This window comes from Mobula birostris, chromosome 5 (genome assembly GCF_030028105.1).
Source record: "Mobula birostris isolate sMobBir1 chromosome 5, sMobBir1.hap1, whole genome shotgun sequence".
Lineage (NCBI taxonomy): Eukaryota > Metazoa > Chordata > Chondrichthyes > Myliobatiformes > Myliobatidae > Mobula > Mobula birostris.
Genome location: NC_092374.1, coordinates 121,477,172 through 121,498,901, shown reverse-complemented (window position 1 = coordinate 121,498,901; position 21,730 = coordinate 121,477,172). Strand labels below are relative to the sequence as shown.

The 21,730-nt window shown below is 39.5% G+C and overlaps 1 protein-coding gene across 3 annotated transcripts in view; it reads right to left on the bottom strand.

Moving 5' to 3' along the window:
• Nucleotides 1-21,730, bottom strand: part of arhgap15 (Rho GTPase activating protein 15) — a 737,150-nt gene that overhangs the window by 237,417 nt on the left and 478,003 nt on the right. For all 3 annotated transcript variants that reach the window (XM_072258610.1, XM_072258612.1, XM_072258613.1), the window contains exon 11: nt 1,118-1,216. In XM_072258610.1, coding sequence (XP_072114711.1) covers nt 1,118-1,216 — 99 coding nt within the window. The remainder of the gene's footprint in view (nt 1-1,117; nt 1,217-21,730) is intronic.

The following is a 21,730-nucleotide window of genomic DNA, read 5'->3' as shown; positions in this document are numbered from 1 at the left end:
TCCAAAGTTAATCATAGACAGTTTTATAAAGCTGAGATTGGTCCTGGGGTTGTCCACAGCTGAAACAGATTTATTTAAGGTTCTGTATATTCTGGCTAATTTAAGATGAAAAATGGGCCTGAAGGAATTTCTGACCTTTATCTTTTTTGTCCCCAGTAAATAATTAGTAAGGGAATCATCTAATACTCCCTTAGACTTCCAAGTAAGGTTTCCCCACAACACCATACGCAAGTAGTATCTCATGCACGACCTGCAGACTGTTGTACATTATAATCAGTGTCGATAATACAAACGGTGCCAATGTGCACCAGCACGTTACAAGTACTGAACACAGATTTCACTGAACGGTGATACACAAAAAATTATTACGTCTGATGCTAGCTATAACACTTTATAACTATTTTATTTTAATTGCATACAAGAATAAATCTTTAATATCCAGGCTTTGCAGTGCATATCACCTAATACGAATCTCTGATTCACCTTGGATAGTTGCTATGCATGTGCTGGGTAAGTAACATTTTGTTTCTGCTGCATGAACAGACTCAGAATTAGCTCTAAGTAGTTCCTCCAAGCAATTGTATTCACGGTGTTCTTTGCTGACATAAAGTGATTGTGATGAAGTACAGTTGCCAGATTGAACCAAAGGCAACTTATTAACAGAGCTTAGTTAAAACTTAATGAAAGATATTAAAGTTATTGTTATTGACAAGTTAGAGTTCACAGGCAGATGAGCTAATGAGTAGTGCCAGAAAAAATATCACCCACCCTCCAAATCATCCAGCAGCCCTGTGGGATTAGTGAGCTAAAGTGCTTGTCTAACATTTTAATAGTGCCTGCTCATTGTCTATTGTGGACAAATGTTTATACTTCATATAAACTGTCATCATATCATTGCTAGCTCCCTTTCCTTCACTTTGGCAAATGTCCTGAATCCTGGTGCAGGGAAAATACTTTAAGTGACTATTGAGTACAGTGCAAAGAAGAGTAGAATAAATCTTCCCATAATATCACAAGTTACCTCAGGATAACCTCACACAGTCAGGAAATTTGATAGTGTCATTAGTAAGCAATTCTATTGAAAGTTGCAAACAAGCAATGATAAACAGAAGCCTACCTCTTTTTTCCACAGTCTCGATGCAATGTTTCACAAATTTTGGAACAGTAGTTCCCTCACGCTTGCAGAGGACAGCAAGGTGGCAGCCAAATACACGATCTGTTATAAAATACAAACACACAACTTGAATCAATCAAAGGACAATAGTTTTAATGATGTTGGATCTTTTTTTTTCTGATTCTGTTGCTAAGTTATCCAATTTCTCTGGCATTTTCAATTGTCACTCTGAATCAGCAGCAATGTCATCACCAACTGAATAGATACTAATAAATACTTTAATCTGCATTGTAATTATTGTTGGAGTACTGAGCAATGTAACTAAATAGCAGGTGATTTGATAAAACTATTATTTCCAAATTGGTTAAAGTCACTTTTAATTGGTTTCTGTTTCTATCATATCTTACTGCCTACACACTTATAAAATCTCTTTCAAATATGTGGGCATTTCAGTAAATTGAACGTTTGCATTGAAAAATAATGATTCAAGTTTGTGATATTTCAAAATGCTTATGTAAGTGCTGTTTATTTAACATGAAGTAAATTTGAACTCTATTCTATTAAAGCATAAAACAATAATTCTTATCACATCAGCTATGATTATGATAGGAATATAGATAGGGTAACTGCAAGCAGGCCTTTTCCGCTGAGGTTGGATGGGACTACAACCAGAGGCATTGGGTTAAGGGTGAAAGGTGAAAAGTTCAAGGGGAACATGAGGGGAAGCTTCTTCACACAAAGGGTCGTGAGAGTGTGGAATGAGCTGCCAGCAGAAGTGGCGTTGCTAGTTAAATTTCGATGTTTAAGGGAAGTTTGGATAGGTACATAGATAGTAGGGGTATGGAGTGCTATGGTCACAATGCAGGTCAGTGGTGTAGGCAGTTTAAATCATTTGGCATGGATTAAGTAAGCTGAAGGGCCTGTTTCTGTGCTGTACTTTTCTATGACTCTGTAAGGTATCACAGAATAACAGAATTGCTATGGAACAATAGAATAGCTAATTACTCTAAACAAAACACAAATTGGACAACCTTGTGACAGTTTGAGGTTCCTCGTGCATGGAGAAGTAAAAGCTGAGAAAATTAATTTTAAAACCTGGGCTGAATTCATAATAGGTGACATAGAAATGATTAAATAAACAAAGAAGCTAGTTCTTTACCAAAGAATAACTTCTATTAATACTGTTGTGAAACTAAGCACATTGTTGAGGAAAACAAAACAAACTCACATGCTAGAAATCTGCAAGAGAAAGGGAAAGCGTTGGCAACACTTAGTAGGTCAGGGAATATGTGCAGAAATAGAACCAGGGCTAATGTTTCAGGTTAGAGCTAGCACCCGAAATGTTAACTTTGTTTCTCTTTCCAGCAATATATGGTACTACTTGCCAGCACCAAAATCATGAATAGATCATTTTCTGCGAAAGATATTTAGAGCATCACCCTTTAAATGTCATCTTCTACTCTTTCCAAATCTAAGATCACTCAGAATTCTGCTCCCCACATCCTTATTTAAACCAAATTCAACTTGCTATTTCCCCTGTGATTGTTGAATGGCTGTCTTCTGTTTAAACAAGTCCTTAATGTGATAATTTTTATTATAATTCGCAACTCATTCCATCGTCACACCTGTACCTGTATATATCTCCTCCAAAAATATAACCAATTTGATAAATTTCATGATGTATGCCAGCAATATTTAAACCTGATTCTGTAAGAACTATCCTATAACTGGACTCCTGCACATGTAATTGTTCCACCTCGACTTCCGAGTCTTCAGCTAGCAAAGTCAGATGTTCTGATTGCTGTTCTACCAGACATTCTCTCTGTGAGAGACATTCAGGACCCTCCTTAAAATCTCTTTTTGATCAGGTTTGGTCATCAATCCCAACATCTCCTTCTAAGGTTTAGCCTCAATATCTTGCTGCTGTTGACGCTCCAGTCTTGGATTACGTTTTTGTGCAATGTAAATGGAAATGACTGTTGTTAATTGTGAAGTGATAGCAATACAACAAACAAAGTATTTCAGAACTGAAACAGATGATGCAAGAACCTGGGCTTTAAACGTTATTGTGCCGCACAATGTTTTACAAATGCTGGGTGAAATTCTTCACCAGTTATGCACTCCATGAACTCTTATCACAATGACACTCATCCTCACAGATCTCCTCAGATCCAAATTTAATTCCTGCACAGACTGATGCCGAAATCCCAATCGGTGCCTCTCTTCCTGTAGCCATCCCGGTAATAACTCATAAAACAGGAACCTGATCTTACCAGGCCACCCCATAATGATGCAGCTCATCAATTACCATCTTGCAATATGATAACCATGTAAAGCTAATAAGCATATGACCATTTGAACCTCATGTGCTATGTAGAGGCAGGGCACTAAGTACAATACTCATTGTTCTCATTCTAATTGGTCAAATTAATAGCTATATATATCTACATTTATATGGCACCATAATAGCGTAGCAATTAGCACAACACTATTACAGTTCGGGGCATTCTGGAGTTTGGAGATCAATTCCGGTGCCTTTCTGTAAGGAGTCTAAGGTGTAAGGAGTCTAAGGAGTCTTTCTATGTCCTTCCTGTGCAATGTGTGGGTTTCCTCCGGGTGCTGCAGTTTCCTCCCACAGTCCAAAGCTGTACCGGGTAGGTAAGCTGGTCATTGTAAATTGTCCCATGATTCTGTTAGGTTTATTAGGAGTTGCTGGGGCGACATGTCTCAAAGGGCCTGAAGGACCCGTGCTCTATCTGTAAATTAATCGAATAAAGTAAAATATCTCCATAATCAATCACACCGATAAATTGTGGCAGTATAATGATTAAAAACGAACTGCAAAACTAGTGAATCTAATGCCAAATTAAGTACATTCACAGAAATCAGAATCATGCAGGAATATGACAAGATTATAGACAAAGGAAAAATAAAGACAAATTAAATTTACAGTTTGGGGTTAGATTTAAATTTCATCTGCAGTAAGTACCTTAAGGATTGAGGTTTGATACTTTTAATAGTTATCTTTAAGCATCAGAAACATTTTGACAGCAATTAATTTTTTTTATCATATATACTTGAAAGGAGAATACTCCACTTTTTGTGGGTGAGTGTACTTCATGTTTATCACTCAAATATAGGCTTCCAACTTTCGTGTTTTAACAATGCAACTGACACTATGCTGAGAAGTCATTGCAATTAAATTTATGCTGGGGTGTATCAGAATAGGATTTTAAAGTTTAACACTGCACCCAAAGGTGCTGCATCAATTGAGACAAAATCACAGTACACTATTTTTACATTACCATTACTCTGGTAGCAAATTATGGCCCACTCATGGAATCATTGAACACAGAAACAATCCCTGCTGACCAAGACGTTGATCTAAACTAATCCCATTGTCTGAGTTTGGCCCACAATCCTCTAAACCTTTCCTATTCATGTATCTGTCCAAATATTTCTTTTAAACATAATTACGCCTGCCTTTTCCACCTCCTCTAGTAGCTCATTCCTTAATCCTATCACTCTCTTTGCAAATCCTGCCACCCAGCTCCTTCCATACTCATGCATTACCAATTACCATTCTCTTCGGAAACATCTGAATATACTGTATTTCAACGGGATTAGAATGAGTCATTCAAAGCCACAGGGAGTGCATTAGTAACAATACCCAAATATGACCCAAGAAAGCATAAACTCATGTAACATAAAACCCTAGTGTTGTGTAAATTAAAGAATAATTGGATAAAAGTGGGTTAGAAATAGAATTAGACAGCAATGTTTGCTCCATAGAGTAATTGTTTAAAATTTGATTTAGACTCTTGCATACTTTATTACATTTAAAATCAATATATACACAGGGTCTTCTAACAGATCATAATTAAAATAAACACTGATCAAATGTTCATATAGTTTCCCCTTGATATGAGTAGACATATGTAGCTCAGTTACTTTTCTATGATGGAGCGAATTCTAATTGATCTCCATTTCATTGTCTCAGATCCTTCTCTGATCAATGAGCCATGAGAGCTCTCTGATCACCTTCTCTTGAACCCATTTTTAGCTGGAGTGGGTGCAGCTTTGCCCCTAGAATCTGTTTGGTGACGTCCAGTAAGAACCAACGCACCCCAGGCTTACTGAGTGTCAGAGCTGTCATCAAAAAATTCTCACCTCAGCCATTTAGAAACCAAAGTGAGTGTGCTTAGCAATCCTGGAGTGCGATTGCAAATGATTAAATAGATTTAAATAGTTATTCTTTCCATAATTAATTCTTCCATTGAATGAATGGGCTGAATAAACCAGTACTAGAGTAGCATTGCCAAATTCTGAGGGTTTTATTCTAGAAAATCGAGAGACGCCTCTGCTCTTCCTCTGGGCACAAAGGAACTACAGCTTTTAGTGGAAAGTTAGGCTATTAATTCTAGAGTACAGATTGTGGAAGTGATGCTCCAGAGAATTACAGTAATGAGACCTTCACTAGAAAACATTTAACCTACTTCTGCCAACACAGAATCCATTTCACTGGTGTTGGGATGGAAGTCTAACTACCAAAGACTAGAGAATCTAAGGTAATTCTTCTTCGACTAAAGAATGTTGAGGGGTGATTTGAAGAGGCATTGATCAGGAATAATTCTTTAAGTTATGATTCACAAAAGTATTACAGAAAACACTCCAAAAATATCTATCCTGCTCTTTCAAATACAATTCTTCAATGGAATATAGGCTGAGAAACATACTATTACTTAAAATGAAAATAGTCAGTTATTAAATTCTATTGAGAATGTGTATTTGCCTAGAGATAATGCTGGACTGAAATTTGTCTTTTAATTTGTTTTGAAGTATTTGATTCAAGACATCAGTTTTAGTGCCAATTCTTCTAGTCCTTCTGTATTTAATATACATTATATTAATTACACTAATTCAAAAGTTGGGGAAGAAATAAAAACTTACGGAGTTAAGTATTTCAACTTCTGAGGAACGTAAAATACTTGGATTAAATGGTCATTATTATACAATATGAAGACCATATTTTTTGGAGCACATGGAAGCTGTGTAACGGTTACCACTAAAAATTAACCAGTATTTAATAACTATCCTACTGGTAAATACCCAAGTCTGAAAAAAGAGATGGCGGAACATATCAATGCTACGTGAACAACTTCCAACCGAATTGTCTCAGTGTTTTTCTAAATATATTAAATTATTGCATCATACTTTCCCTGGGCACATTGCTTACTGCCCAAGAGTATTGAATAAAGCAGTTTCAGAGATTCATTGAGAAATAAGTACAATGTGGAAACAGAAATATTGGCCCACTGAATCTGCACTGTTCCTCAAACATCCATTTATACTAATTCTACATTAATCAGTTTTTATTCCCCCCAGATTCTGTCTCTCAGACACACACTAGGGATAGTTAATCTACCGACCTGTATATCTTTCAGATGTGATGGGAAACAAAAGTACCCAGAGGAAGCCCATGTGACCACAGGGAGGAATTGAAAACTCCAAAGGTGCAACAAGCATGAACAACTCATGGTGACAGATTGGTGGTGCTTGTGGCTGGAGTAGAGAGTAGAGGATTGGCGAAGAAGGTAGTGGGATATATATACTGTACATCAGCTGCACATTGAGGTGGAGAAATGGTAGATGGAGTTTGATCTGCATTTGTGGAGATCAACTGTAAGTGGACAATAGCAAGATTCTTAACTGTGCAGATGAGGAGAGGGGTCCTGGGTTCCAAGAGGATAGCTCCCTGAAAGAGGCTGCAGAAGTTGCTAGAGTTATAAAGAAGACACATGACATGCATGTGTTTTTTAATTGAGGTACAAAGTTTTAGAGTCAGAAGATATGTTGTAAATTTATAAAACTCTGATTAGGGCAAGGTCACATTAGGAATGTCACATTCAAACCCTGTGGCCTCCTTTTTGGAAGAATGTAGAGGCTTTGGAGAGTGTGCAGGAAGAGATTCAATGGGATGTATTAGAGGTCATGTGCTAAAAGAAGAGGTAGGGCAAACTTGGATTCTTCTCTCAAGTACAGAAGAGGCTGAGAGGAGATCTGATAGAACGTCACGAAATTATGAGAGGCATAGATAGAGTAGACTATGAGTATCTTGTCCTCAGGGTTGAAATATTTAAACTAGGGGGCATGCATTTAAGATGAGAGGGTGACATGCTGGGCAAGTTTATTTAATGCAGAATACGGTGGGTACCTGAAATGCACAGCTAGGGGTAGTGGTGAAGGTAAATATGATAGAGCTGCTTAAGAAGCTCTCAGATAGTCACATGATTATGCATTTAATAAAGGGCCAGGCAGAAAGCATTACTTTAGTTAGGTGTTTAATTAATTTGGCACAATATTGTAGGCTTTTGCTGTACTGTTCCATGTATTAAAAAGTATTGACACCACTTTTGGGGAACCATGATCGTATAATGCAGAATTGTTGTGGGTAGAGTTAAGAAACTGCAAGAATAATAAAATACCCTAATGGTGGTTATATACAGGACTCTGAATAGTAGCCAAGATGTGGGGTATAAATTGCAATGGGAGATAGAAAAGGTATGTAAAAAGAAGAATTTTACAATAGTCATAGGGGATTCCAATATGCAGGTAGTTGGGAAACATGAGGTTGGTGCTGGATCTCAAGAGAAAAAAATGTAGAATGCTTATGAGATGGGTTTTAAGAGCAACGTTTGGTTGTGATCACTAGGAAAAAGGCAATTCTGGATTAGGTGTTGTGTAATTAACCAGATTTGATTAAGGGGTTTAAGCTAAAGGAACCCTTAGGAGGTAGTGATCATAATATAATAGAATTCACCCTGCAGTTTGAGAAGGAAAAGCTATACTCAGATGTATCAGTATTACAGTGGAGTAAAGGGAACTACGGAGGCATGAAAGGAGCCCTGGTCAAAGTTGATTAGAAGAGAATACTGGGAGGGATGAGCGCAGAACAGAAATGGCTGCAGTTGTGGGAGCAATTTGGAAAGTGCTGCATAGATATATCCCAAAGGAAAGGAAGTATTCTAAAGGCAGGATGAGGTAACTGTGGCTGAGAAGGGAAGTCAAAAAGAGCATAAAAGCAAAAGAGTGGGCATAAAATATAGCAAAACTTAGTGAGAAACTAGGTGATATGGAAGCTTTTGAAAACCAACAGAAGGGAACTAAAAAAAAGCCATAAGAAGATAAAAGATGAAATACAAAGGTAAGCTAGCCAATAATATCAAAGAGGATACCAAAAATGTTTTCAATAATATAAAGAGTAAAAGAGAAGTGAGACTGGATATAGGACTACTGGAAAATGACTTCAGAGAGGTAGTAATGAAGGGACAAGGAAATGTGAGACAAACTTACTGAGTATTTTGTGTCAGTCTTCACTGTGGAAGACACCAGCAGAATACGAGAAATTCAAGAGAGTCAGGGGGTAGAGTGAGTGCCGTTGCTATTACTAAGGATAAGCGGCTTGGGAAGCTGAAAGGTCTGAAGGGTGATAAGTCACCTGGACAAGATGGACAACACCCCATGGTTCTGCAAGAAGTAGCTAAAGAGATTGTGGAAGCATTGGTAGTGATCTTTTAAGAATCAACAGATTCTGGAATGGTTCCAGAGGACAGGAAAATTGCAAATGTCAGTCTTCTCTTCAAGGAGGGAAAAGCCAGGAAGTTAAAAGCCAGTTAGCCTGACTCTAGTGGTTAGGAAGATATTGGACTCCAATATTAATGAAGAGATTTCAAGGTACTTGGAAGCACAAGATAAAGTAGGCAGAATCAGAATTCCTTGATAGACAGTCAGTGGATGTTACTTACTTGAATTTTCAGAAGGCCTTTGACAATGTGCTGCACATGAGGCTACTAAAGTAGATAAGGACCCATAGTATTAAAGGAAATCTCACATGGATAGAAGACTGGCTGACTGACGGGAGGTAAAGAATGGGAAAAAAGGGGGCCTTTTCTAGTTGGCTGTCAATGACTAGCGGTATTCTGCAGGAGTCGGTGTTTGAACAGCTTTTTTTCATGTTATATGTCATGATTAGGATGATAGAATTGATGACTTTCTGACCAAGTTTGCAGACAATATGAGGATAGGCGGAGGAGAGGTGGCAGTGTTGAGGAATCAGTGAGTCTGCAGTAAGACAGATAAGGAAAATGGGCAAAAATGTGACAGATAGAACATAGAACATAGAATAGTACAGCACAGTACAGGCCCTTTGGCCCACAATATTGTGCCAACCCTCAAACCCTGCCTCCAATGTAAGCCCCCACCTTAAATTCCTCCATATACCTGTCTAGTAGTGTCTTAGACTTCACTAGTGTATCTGCCTCCACGACTGACTCAGGCAGTGCATTCCACGCACCAACCACTCCCTGAGTAAAAAACCTTCCTCTAATATCCCCCTTGAACTTCCCACCCCTTACCTTAAAGCCATGTCCTCTTGTATTGAGCAGTGGTGCCCTGGGGAAGAGACGCTGGCTATCCACTCTATCTATTCCTCTTATTATCTTGCACACCTCTATCATGTCTCCTCTCATCCTCCTTCTCTCCAAAGAGTAAAGCCCTAGCTCCCTTAATCTCTGATCATAATGCATACTCTCTAAACCAGGCAGCATCCTGGTAAATCTCCTCTGTACCCTTTCCAATGCTTCCACATCCTTCCTATAGTGAGGCGACCAGAACAGGACACAATACTCCAAGTGTGGCCTAACCAGAGTTTTATAGAGCTGCATCACTACATCGCGACTCTTAAACTCTATCCCTCGACTTATGAAAGCTAACACCCCAGAAGCTTTCTTAACTACCCTTTCCACCTATGAGGGAACTTTCAGGGATCTGTGGACATGTACCCCCAGATCCCTCTGCTCCTCCACACTACCAAGTATCCTGCCATTTACTTTGTACTCTGCCTTGGAGTTTGTCCTTCCAAAGTGTACCACCTCACAGTTCTCCGGGTTGGACTCCATCTGCCACTTCTCAGCCCACTTCTGCATCCTCTCAATGTCTCTCTGCAATATCTGACAATCCTCTACACTATCTAAAACACCACCAACCTTTGTGTCGTCTGCAAACTTGCCAACCCACCCTTCTACCCCCATATCCAGGTCGTTAATAAAAATCATGAGAAGTAGAGGTTCCAGAACAGATTCTTGTGGGACTCCAATCTGAATGTACTCCCTCCACCATGACCCTCTGCCTTCTGCAGGCAAGCCAATTCTGAATCCACCTGGCCAAACTTCCCTGGATCCCATGCCTTCTGACTTTCTGAATAAGCCTACCATGTGAAACCTTGTCAATGCCTTACTAAAATCCATATAGATCACATCCACTGCACTACCCTCATCTAAATGCCCGGTCACCTCCTCAAAGAACTCTATCAGGCTTATTAGATACGATCTGCCCTTCACAAAGCCATGCTGACTATCTCTGATCAGACTATGATTCTCTAAATGCCCAGAGATCCTGTCTCTAAGAATCTTTTCCAACAGCTTTCCCACCACAGACGTAAGGCTCACTGGTCTATAATTACCCGGACTATCCCTATGAATTTTTTGAACAAGGAGACAACATTCACCTCCCTCCAGTCCTCTGGTACCATTCCCGTCGACAACGAGGACATGAAGATCCTAGCCAGAGGCTCTGCAATCTCTTCCCTTGCCTTGTTGAGCAGCCTGGGGAATATTCCGTCAGGCCCCGGGGACTTATCCGTCCTAATGTATTTTAACAACTCTAACATCTCCTCTCCCTTAATATCAACATGGTCCAGAAAATCAACCTCACTCATATTGTCCTCATCATCATCAAGTTCCCTCTCATTGGTGAATACAGAAGAGAAGTATTCATTGAGGACCTCGCTCACTTCCACAGCCTCCAGGCACATCTTCCCACCTTTATCTCTAATCGGTCCTACCTTCACTCCTGTCATCCTTTTTTTCTTCACATAATTGAAGAATGCCTTGGGGTTTCCTTTACCCTACTCACCAAGACCTTCTCATGCCCCCTTCTTGCTCTTCTCAGCCCCTTCCTAAGCTCCTTTCTTGCTTACCTATATTCCTCAATAGACCCATCTGATCCTTGCTTCCTAAACCTCATGTATGCTGCCTTCTTCTACCTGACTCGATTTTCCACCTCACTTGTCACCCATGGTTCCTTCACCCTACCATTCTTTATCTTCCTCACCGGGACAAATTTATCCCTAACATCCTGCAAGAGATCTCTAAACATTGACCATATGTCCATAGTACATTTCCTTGCAAAAACATCATCCCAATTCACATCCGCAAGTTCTAGCCTTATAGCCTCATAATTTGCCCTTCCCCAATTAAAAATTTTCCTGTCTTCTCTGATTCTATCCTTTTCCATGGTAATGCTAAAGGCCAGGGAGCGGTGGTCACTGTCCCCCAGATGCTCACTCACTGAGAGGTCTGTGACCTGACCCGGTTCATTACCTAGTACTAGATCTAGTATGGCATTCCCCCTAGTCGGCCTGTCCACATACTGTGACAGGAATCCATCCTGGACACACTTAACAAACTCTGCCCCACCTAAACCCTTGGAACTAATCAGGTGCCAGAAGTTAGAGAAGTTAGTCACCCATGATAACAACTCTGTTATTTTTGCACCTGGAATTTTGATGGAATATAGTGTCAGGAAGTGTAAGGCTATGTATTTTGGTAGAAGGAGTAAAGGCATAGACTATTTCCTAAACACGGCACAAAATAGAAAGCAGACCCAATAGCCAGAACTACAATGTGCATTCTCTGTTGCAGACAAGTGCCTAAGGTGCACACCAAGTTGAGTCCAATTTTACTCCAGATTTTGTTTTGACTCTTGCAACTTAAATTAGTTGTGAAGAGGACTTCTAACTCCTATTGATCTGAAGAATGATTCCACTTGATACACAAATAAACTGTACACCTGGAAAAAATGGCAGTTTCTGGTTTTCTACTGTCAGCTGCTAATCTGGTTCATGACTTAACAAGACTTTGCTTATCTTTGAAATTAGAAAATGGCAGCCAGATTTTGGGTCATATTTTGAGTTTTAGCTGTTATGGCAAGAGGTAAGGACTGATACATGTGAATCTTAAATTGCACAGTATTTACTCAAGGACTCTGAACAGACAGTCTTTGAAACATGCAAACCCAGAGAGTCACAATCTTTAAAAGGGTGACAAAGTCTTAAAGCAATTTTTCTTCATGGCTGGTATGATGACAGCACAGTCAGATGCTGTGGCCTGTCAGAGGCCAACCAAAGCTGCAATTGTTCAACCTTTATGTTCTTTTTTTATGTTTCACAAGACACTGCTGGGGTATTAAGAACATCAGGTATGGCAGTGCTACCCCACCAGCGAGCTGTTGGATAGTGGTGGAGCTGGATTTGCTGTGCACCCGGTATGCAGCTTGCTTCGTCCATCTAGGGAAGAAGAGGGCATGAAGATAGTGTGCGGTCAAACATATGGTGAAATGACTGGCTTGGACGTTTTCCTTGTGATCACAAGACCCCATTGGACATTGGTAAAGCAGAATATTGCGAGTCCAACTCACTGGTTCATTGGAGGGACTGATGGTGGGGCAGCTGCATCGACTCACTTGCTGTACTGACAAGGCCCGTCTGCCTCAGGGTCGCTGGCAAAAGAGATGCCAGAGCTCGCTGTGTGCCATTGGATTCTGTAGTGGTTTGGTGGGTGTCCCCTCTTGTTGGTGCTATGCTCCAGTGTTCCTTCCTGAAAAGCTGAATTGTGCTAGTCTGTGGCTGTACTTGCACAGGATCAGGAACTGTTGCAGAAACATGGCTGAGGGACAACACCCATGTACTATCAATCACCAGGCCACGCACTCAGGGACTTGGGCTGTATTATTATTATTTTTATATTATTTTTTTCTAACTGTATGTGTTCTGCTATCATAACAACATGTATATATGAGCTATGTGTGACTGTTGTACTGAGTTTTGCACCTTGGCCCCAGAGGCACGCTGTTCCATTTGGCTGTTTTCTTGTATATGGTTGAATGACAATTAAACTTGAACTTGATATGCACTACAGGAATAGAGTAGAAAATAACAAAACATGATGCTCCATTTATGATAAACAAGTTCCTTGATATTTTCTCTGTCAGGTTCCTTGATTTACAAAGGATGGCCTGGTGGAGATTTCAAAATTACAAACAGGATCTTACGAATTTAAGTGACTGCTAAATTCAAAATGAATCATTTGTCCATAAAACACATATTTAAATAAATAAATGTTTATATTTGAATTGAATGATTTGGCTCCCTCCTTTGGACAATTGTATTACAGATGAATTAGTGCAGGAAGTATGACCAACTCATCATCCTGCACATAATTCTGAAGATCTGTTTTAATTTGTTTTTGTACTAATGCAAGGTACCATGTTAGTGTTAAACAAAGGTGTTAATAAAACAAACGTACACCCTGCTAGGCTGTGTCCAAAGAAGAAATGCTCTTTTAAAGGTTATAAAGGTAAGAGTGATTGTTTTTTCCACATTGTTATATTACTGCCGATGAAACACATTTAACAGTATTTTATCTTGATTAGATAATAATTAAAGTTTAAATAAGACAAGTTACCACAGGAGAATATTTACACTTCCAAAGCAGGAAGACATTTATCCTTTAAAAATAAACTGGAACAACTCTGCCCTCTGTGCTCCTGAAAAAATACATGCCTTCTATTCATCTACACTGACAGTTACTTCTTTGCTACAAGCAAGCTCCTCTCACATTTGGCTTTCTATGGGAGTAGGAACAAATTAGTTGTCCTTCTGACTGTCCAGCTGCAGAGATCTCCATGAGTTCATTAAGGTTAAACGTTAAACAGTATTGAATTAAAGTTGCGGTTTAAAGTCTTGCGCATACCTTGTTAATGTTCCCATTTAATTTACGGATTTGCCAAATTTCAGATACAGCTTTGTAACAAAATTTTCAAAGGTAGAATTTCACCCAATTTAATTCTCCTTATTTATTTATTTAGGGTACTCTGCATAATTGGCCCTTCAGGCCCTTCGAGCTGCACCACCCCAAAAACCCCTGACAACCCCGATTAACCGTAACTTAATGACAGGACAATTTACAATGACCAATTAACCTACCTGGTACATCTTAAGACCGTGGGAAGAAGCCAGAGCACCCAGGGGAAATGCACGTGCTCTTTGGGGAGGACATACAAATGGCGCTGGAATTGAACTCTGAACTCCAGAATGCCCTGAGCTGAAATAGCTTCTCAGGTAAAGTTGTTTACAGATCTCAGGACCATATATGAAATCTCGGTATAAAAAGTGAACATTATTCACTCTTTATTGAATGTGAAGAGATGATTCAGACACTAAGTTGCCGCTTATTTTCACGTACTGATTGGAGCTATCCTTCCATTTATTTTGGATGCGATTTCAAAATTCTTGAGCTCCTAAACTAATAATAGCACTGCAGAATGATTTGCCAAGTTATGACACTCCATCTTGTTGTATGAGGTGTCAGCCAGCCCAACAGACTGATTCACTCATGTGGTCAGATAGCCACCATTTCAAGCATCATGAACCATAACTAATAGTTCCTGCTTTTGAAGTATTGAATAAAACTACTTCACAACAGTGTCACTACCACAATTAGTTTCACTAATGCCAAGTAATGTACCTTTAACAGAAGAAATGATTTTGTCAGCAATAATCTTGGTACTATCAATCCCAATGTCAAGGCAGTTTCTTTCCCATTCACTGCATTTACTTTGTACCCACAGAACATTAGAAACTACATTAAGACATAATATAATATTTGGTTACTGATGCTCAGAACATTCTGTTTTAATGAAAATTTCATATTCTATGAACAAAATTAACGAGAACCTCCATTAAGCAGTATTTGAGATGAATCAGGATTAGAATGAGTGGGAGATGAACACGATGCTCTGTTGAATGTGAATCAGGATCATAATAAATATGTTAAGTGAGGAAGTTCTACCTTTTATGGAATTTTAAGGACCAATCTAATTGAGCAATAATAAATGTGATAATGGTATAGCATACTGTAATGGTCATGATACGTTTTTAGCAAGCCATGGTTATTTTGGCAGGATGTGAAGCTGATACCTTAAAATGACCTTGATTAGCTAAAATTAATCATTGCTCCACATTTCATCTACTGCTTTAATGATCTGAAAGTGAGAGGAAAAGTCTTTGAAATTGATATGTCAATTCAGTTCTAATGTCCTTTGACTTTCCATTTGAACAATATGTTTACAATAGCTTTCATCTGCATTGGTTTAAATAAAATGCCATATCATTTTTTTAAAAAAATCAATAGTATTAATTTATTCTTTGGCAAATTTTCTGAATTTGTGTGCATTTAAGCAATCCCACACATTTGATTTTCATACCATTATGAGCAAAATTATTTTTTGTTCTTTACTGCAATCCAGGAAAAATAGATTCTTCATTATTTATTTATTTATTTATTTATTTAAATTTTGAGATACTGCATGGAACTGACTCTTCCAGCCCTCCGAGCTGTGCTGCCCAGCAATCCCCCAATTTAATCCTAGCCTAATCACGGGACAATTTACAATGCTCTATTAACTTACTAACCAGTACATCTTAGTGGACTGTGGAAGTAAACTGGAGGAAATCCATGCATTCATGGGGAGATTGTACAAACTTGTTACAGGCTGTGGCAAAACTAAACCCGAGCCGTTGGTGCTCTAAAGCATTGTGCTAACTGCTATACTACCACGCTGCCCCATAAGTTTTAGCTGAACTATATGATTACCCATTAGTTTCTTACCGTTAAGTCTTAACTATATTATGAAATACTGGAAAATTACATGTGAGGATATGGTTCATTTTATTATTAGATAGTACCAAGTTCAAGTTCGTTTAATTGTTATTCAACCATGCACAGCAATACGGACAAATGAAACAGCATTCCTCTGGGGCCAAGATGCAAAACACAAACTAACAGTCAGGCAACATAAATTGGAAACAGATGTTCTCAGGGAAATGTACCGAAGAAATGTGGCAAATGTTCAGGGGATATTTGCGTGGGGTTCTGAGTAGGTATGTTCCAATGAGACATGGAAAGGATGGTAGAGTACAGGATCCGTGGTACACAAAGGCGGTTGTAAATCTAGGCAAGAAGAAAAGAAGAGCTTACGAAAGGTATAAAAAACTAGGTAATGATACGAATCTAGAAGATTGTCAGGCTAACAGGAAGGAGTTTAGGAATGAAATTAGGAAAGCCAGAAGGGGCCATGAGAAGGCCATGGCGGACAGGATTAAGGAAAACCCCAAGGGGTCTACACATCCGCCTGTGGAATGCGTGGCATTCTCTGGGTGCTCCAGTTTCCTCCCACAATCCAAAGACGTAACCATTAGTGGGTTAAGTGGTCATTGTAAATTGTCTTGTGATTAGTTTAGAGTTAATTTGGGGGTTGCTGGGCCTATTATCAATAAAATAACATAAATAAATAAATAATTTCACAAATTGGAGCTGCAAATGGAATTGGGAGTCATACAGGATTCCCTAAAGGTTAACTTGCAGGTTGAGTCAATGGTCAAGAAGGCAAATGCAATACTAGCATTCATTTTGAGAACACTAGAATACAAAAACAAACATGTAATGCTGAAGCTTTATGAGATATTGGTCTGACAGCACTTGGAGTATTATGAGCGGTTTTAGGTCCCTTACCTAAGAAAGGATATTGCTAGCATTGGAGAGGGTCCAGAAGAGGTTCACAAGAATGATCCCAGGAATGAAAGGGTTAATGTATGAGGAGTATTTGAATGCTCTGGACCTGTACTCGCTGGAGTTTAGAAGAACGAGGAGGGATCTCATTGAAAACTAATGAATATTGAATGGCCTAGATAGCATAGATGTGGAAAGCATGTTTCCTATAGTCGGGAGTCTAAAACAAAAGGGCACAGCCTCCGAATACTAGAAAGTCCTTTCAGGAAAGTGATGAGGAAGAATTACTTCAGACAGAGGGTAGTGAATCTGTAGCATTCATTGCCACAGACAACAGTAGAGGCCAATTCACTGGGAATATTTGAAATGGAAGTTGATAGTTCAAGAAGTTCAGAAGCAATGGATATTTCAACAAAAAACTTTGACGAACCTTAAATTTCAAACGAAATCAAATACAGGTTAACTGGTTTGGGAACTTAAAGTTCCCAGCTGTGAACTTTGTTAATAAACTGTCCTAGTCCAACCATGTTGATGTTACTGCCGAGCAAGCTCAGCAGAACCTCTACTTCCTCAGGTGGCTGAAGAAGTCTGGCAAATCCCCATTGACCCTCAACAGTTTTTTTATATAATCAACATAGAGAGCAAACATGAGGAAATCTGCAGAAGCTGGAAATTCAAGCAACACACATCAAAGTTGCTGGTGAACACAGCAGGCCAGGCAGCATCTCTAGGAAGAGGTACAGTCGACGTTTTGGGCCGAGACCCTTCGTCAGGACTAACTGAAGGAAGAGCTGGTAAGAGATTTGAAAGTGGGAGGGGGAGGGGGAGATCCAAAATGATAGGAGAAGACAGGAGAGGAAGGGATGGAGCCAAGAGCTGGACAGGTGATTGGCAGAGGGGATATGAGAGGATCATGGGACAGGTGGCCTAGGGAGAAAGAAAAGGGGGAGGGGGGGAAAACCCAGAGGATGGGCAAGGGGTATAGTGAGAGGGACAGAGGGAGAAAAAGGAGAGAGAGAAACAGAATGTGTGTGTATAAATAAATAACGGATGGGGTACGAGGGGCATTAGCAGAAGTTTGAGAAGTCAATGTTCATGCCATCAGGTTGGAGGCTACCCAGATGGAACATAAAGTGTTGTTCCTTCAACCTGAGTGTGGCTTCATCTTTACAGTAGAAGAGGCCGTGGATAGACATATCAGAATGGGAATTCCCTCCCCCCCTTCTGTTTCCGCAGGGATCGCTCCCTACGCGACTCACTTGTCCATTCGTCCCCCCCCCATGCCTCCCCACCGATCTCCCTCCTGGCACTTATCCTTGTAAGCGGAACAAGTGCTACACATGCCCTTACACTTCCTCCCTTACCACCATTCAGGGCCCCAGACAGTCCTTCCAGGTGAGGCGACACTTCACCTGTGAGTCAGCTGGGGTGATATACTGCGTCCGGTGCTCCTGATGTGGCCTTCTATATATTGGCGAGACCCGACGCAGACTGAGAGATCGTTTCGCTGAACACCTACGCTCTGTCCACCAGAGTAAGCTGGATCTCCCAGTGGTCGCACATTTTAATTCCACGTCCCATTCCCACTCTGATATGTCTATCCACAGCCTCCTTTCATATCCCTTTTGCCAATGAACTGTCCAGCTCTTGGCTCCATCCCTCCCCCTCCTGTCTTCTCCTAGCATTTTGGATCTCTATCTCCCCCTCCCCCTCCCACTTTCAAATCTCTTACTAGCTCTTCTTTCAGTTAGTCCTGACGAAGGGTCTCGGCCCGAAACATCGACTGTACCTGTTCTTAGAGATGCTGCCTGGCCTGCTGCGTTCACCAGCAACTTTGATGTGTGTAACAAAGAGAGCATTCTGTTTGGATGCATAATGGCTTTGTATGGCAACTACTCTACACACGGCTGCAAGAAACTACAGAGAGTTGTGAAAACAGCTCAGCACGCCATGATAACTTGCCTTTCCTCTATGCCTCAGCAAAGCAGCCATTGGGCAGAAGGTACAAAAGGTGAAAGCACATACCACCAGGTTCAAGGCCTTCTTCTATCCCACTGTTATCAGATTCTTGGATGGGCCTCTTATATGATAAGTTGTCTTCACAATTTACCTTGTTATGATCTTGCATTTTATTGTTTATCTGCACTGCACCTTTTCAGTAGTGTTTATAGTTGATTCTGTATTTTTATTGTGTTTCCTTATTCTAGCTCAATGTACTGTGTAATGTTTTGATCTGTATCAACAGTATGCAAGGCAAAAGTTCAAAGTACATTTATTAATTTATTATCAAAGTACATATTTCTCAGAATATACTACCCTGAGACTCATTTTCTTGTGAGCATTCACAGTAAATACAAAGAAATACCATAGAATCAATGAAAAACTGCACCCAACAGAACGGACAAACAACCAATGTGCAAAAGATAACAAAATGTGAATACAAATTAAGAATACAAAATCACAAAATAAAAATAATGAATAAATAAGAATAAATATCAAGAAAATGAGTGGGAGAGTCTTTGAAAGTGAGTCCACAGGTTGTGGGAGCAGTTCAGCGATGGGGCTAGTGAAGTTGAGTAAAGTTATCCCCTCTGGTTCAAGAGCCTGATGATTGAGAGGGAATAAGTCTTCCTCCTTATACAACATACACAAAGTATGGGCTGGTATCAGCAGTATCCAGCCCAAGGGGCTCTCCCACATCTCTTCATTCCCAACCCATCTACACCAATACTGCAACACCAAGTTTGGGAATGAGGTTCAAAATTAAGGATTGCAGATCAAAACCTTAGCCCGCAATTTACAAGAGGGCCATCATATTAAAAGCAGGGAATGAAAAACAAATATGAACAAACAACCAATATATTAAAAAAATATAAGTTGTGCAGATACACAAATACATAAATAAATATGTAATAAATAATATTGAGAACATGAATTATAGAGTCCTTGAAAATTAATCCATAATTTGTCGAATCAGTTCAATGTTGGGGTGAGTGAAGTTATGCTCTCTGGCTTAAGAGCTTTTTCTCCAGTGTGAGGTGAAAACTGCCCAGCGGATTATCGGCACCCAATTGCCCACCATTGAGAACATCTACCATAAACGCTGCCTGGGCAGGGCGAAGAGCATTATCAGGGATGCATCTCACCCTAACCATGGACTTTATACTCTTCTCCCATCCGGTAGGCGCTACAGAAGCCTCCGCTCCCGCACCAGCAGGCAGAGGAAGAGCTTCTTCCCTGAGGCTGTGACATTGCTGAACCTCTCATCACAGCACTAAGCAGTATTGCATCCGTATTGTACTGTCTCAGTACTTCTATATTTGTGTGCTCTATTTTTAATTTATAGCTATTTTGTAAATAACACTAGCCTTTGCATTTCTGGTCAGATGCTAAATGCATTTTATTGGCTTTGTATCTGTACTCGGCACAATGACAATAAAGGTGAATCTAATCTATCCTTTTACCTGTATCTTGGTACATGTGACTATAGTAAACCAATACCAATTTGCTGGTGTTAAGGGATATATGTAATTTAAAATTTAGGAAGAACTCTTGGTTCTTCAATTAGTTTCATGAGATATTTACAACCTCTTCAATGGAAAGTTAAGGCTTCACTCTGAATATTATACCCAGAAGACTGCAGTAGCAACAATGCAACAGAGATTCAGTTAACAAAACCGAGCCGACAGGCTAGATTCATGTGCTTAAGTGGTAGAGATGATTGGATACACAAACTTCTGCCTAAAAGAGAAAAATGATACCAACTGAGCCAAGCTAACTCATTGAACAATTGTCTTAATTAGCTATCACACTGGGAAATAAAGGCACTTGGGAAAAGACTTGAATGCATTATTTTCACCTGCTTCTGGAAATGCACCTTATTGTTATTTTAATAAGTATTTAGACGATTTCAATCATTGTGTTTTGTCTTGCATAGTGGAAGCACAGTAAATATTTTTATTAAAAACTTTACCCTCATTGCCACTATACTTCCTAACTTTCTAAACTTCCAGACATTCTTATTCATGGGTACACATTTCCAACCCTGTGGTGTTGGGCTTTTTGATAATTATTTGATATTATGATTGAAGTGTCATCCAAGTAGCACTGAAATAGTATTGGCTCATGGTATCTGTTCAAAGTGGTACAGATTTCCCAAATCATAACTAACATCTAGTTTGACAGACTCTTAGATGAGGTTAGAGAGAAGACAATATTGCAAATCAGAAATGAAGAAATGCACAAGCAGATAGTTTAAAAATGGAGAACAGTAACATATGACATTGCAAGATTGAGAATAGATGAAGTATTATGGGCTATGAATACATTCCATTCCTGTGGTCTCATAAGACAGACCTGACTCATTGGGCCTCTGCTTATCAGTACTGAGACAGTTCAAGCAGGGTACACAAGGTCACTGAAAACCAGGGCTCTGGCTCAGAGATAGTGAATAGGGTGTCTGGTAAATATCATGGATGATGCATAGCTGTCTATTGCTTATCCATAAGATGATTAAACCATCCTCTTATACTTGATTCGTCACCTGGTTGGGGAGGCACGTAATGTACATAAACAATTGTTGATATTGTCTGTAGCCAACAGGACAATATCAAATTAGATAAAATAATAAATGTTTTTCTTTGTTCTGTGGAGCAGTTTTCTGAAACTCCAACACCACAAATGCACACAGTGGCTATCTTGAGATAAACAATTTATCTTTGCTGCTTGTAATAGACCTGGTTTGGAATGATTCTACAATCATTCACTTTCTCTAATATAGACCAAGCAGGGTATTTTAGGCAAATCAATAGAAAGGGAGAAAGCAGACTTTAAGTGTTACATTTACTACTTAACCTGCTGAATATTTCCAATATTTTCTGTTCTTATTTTAGATTTCCATCATCTTTCGGATTACTGTTGAATTCAGTGC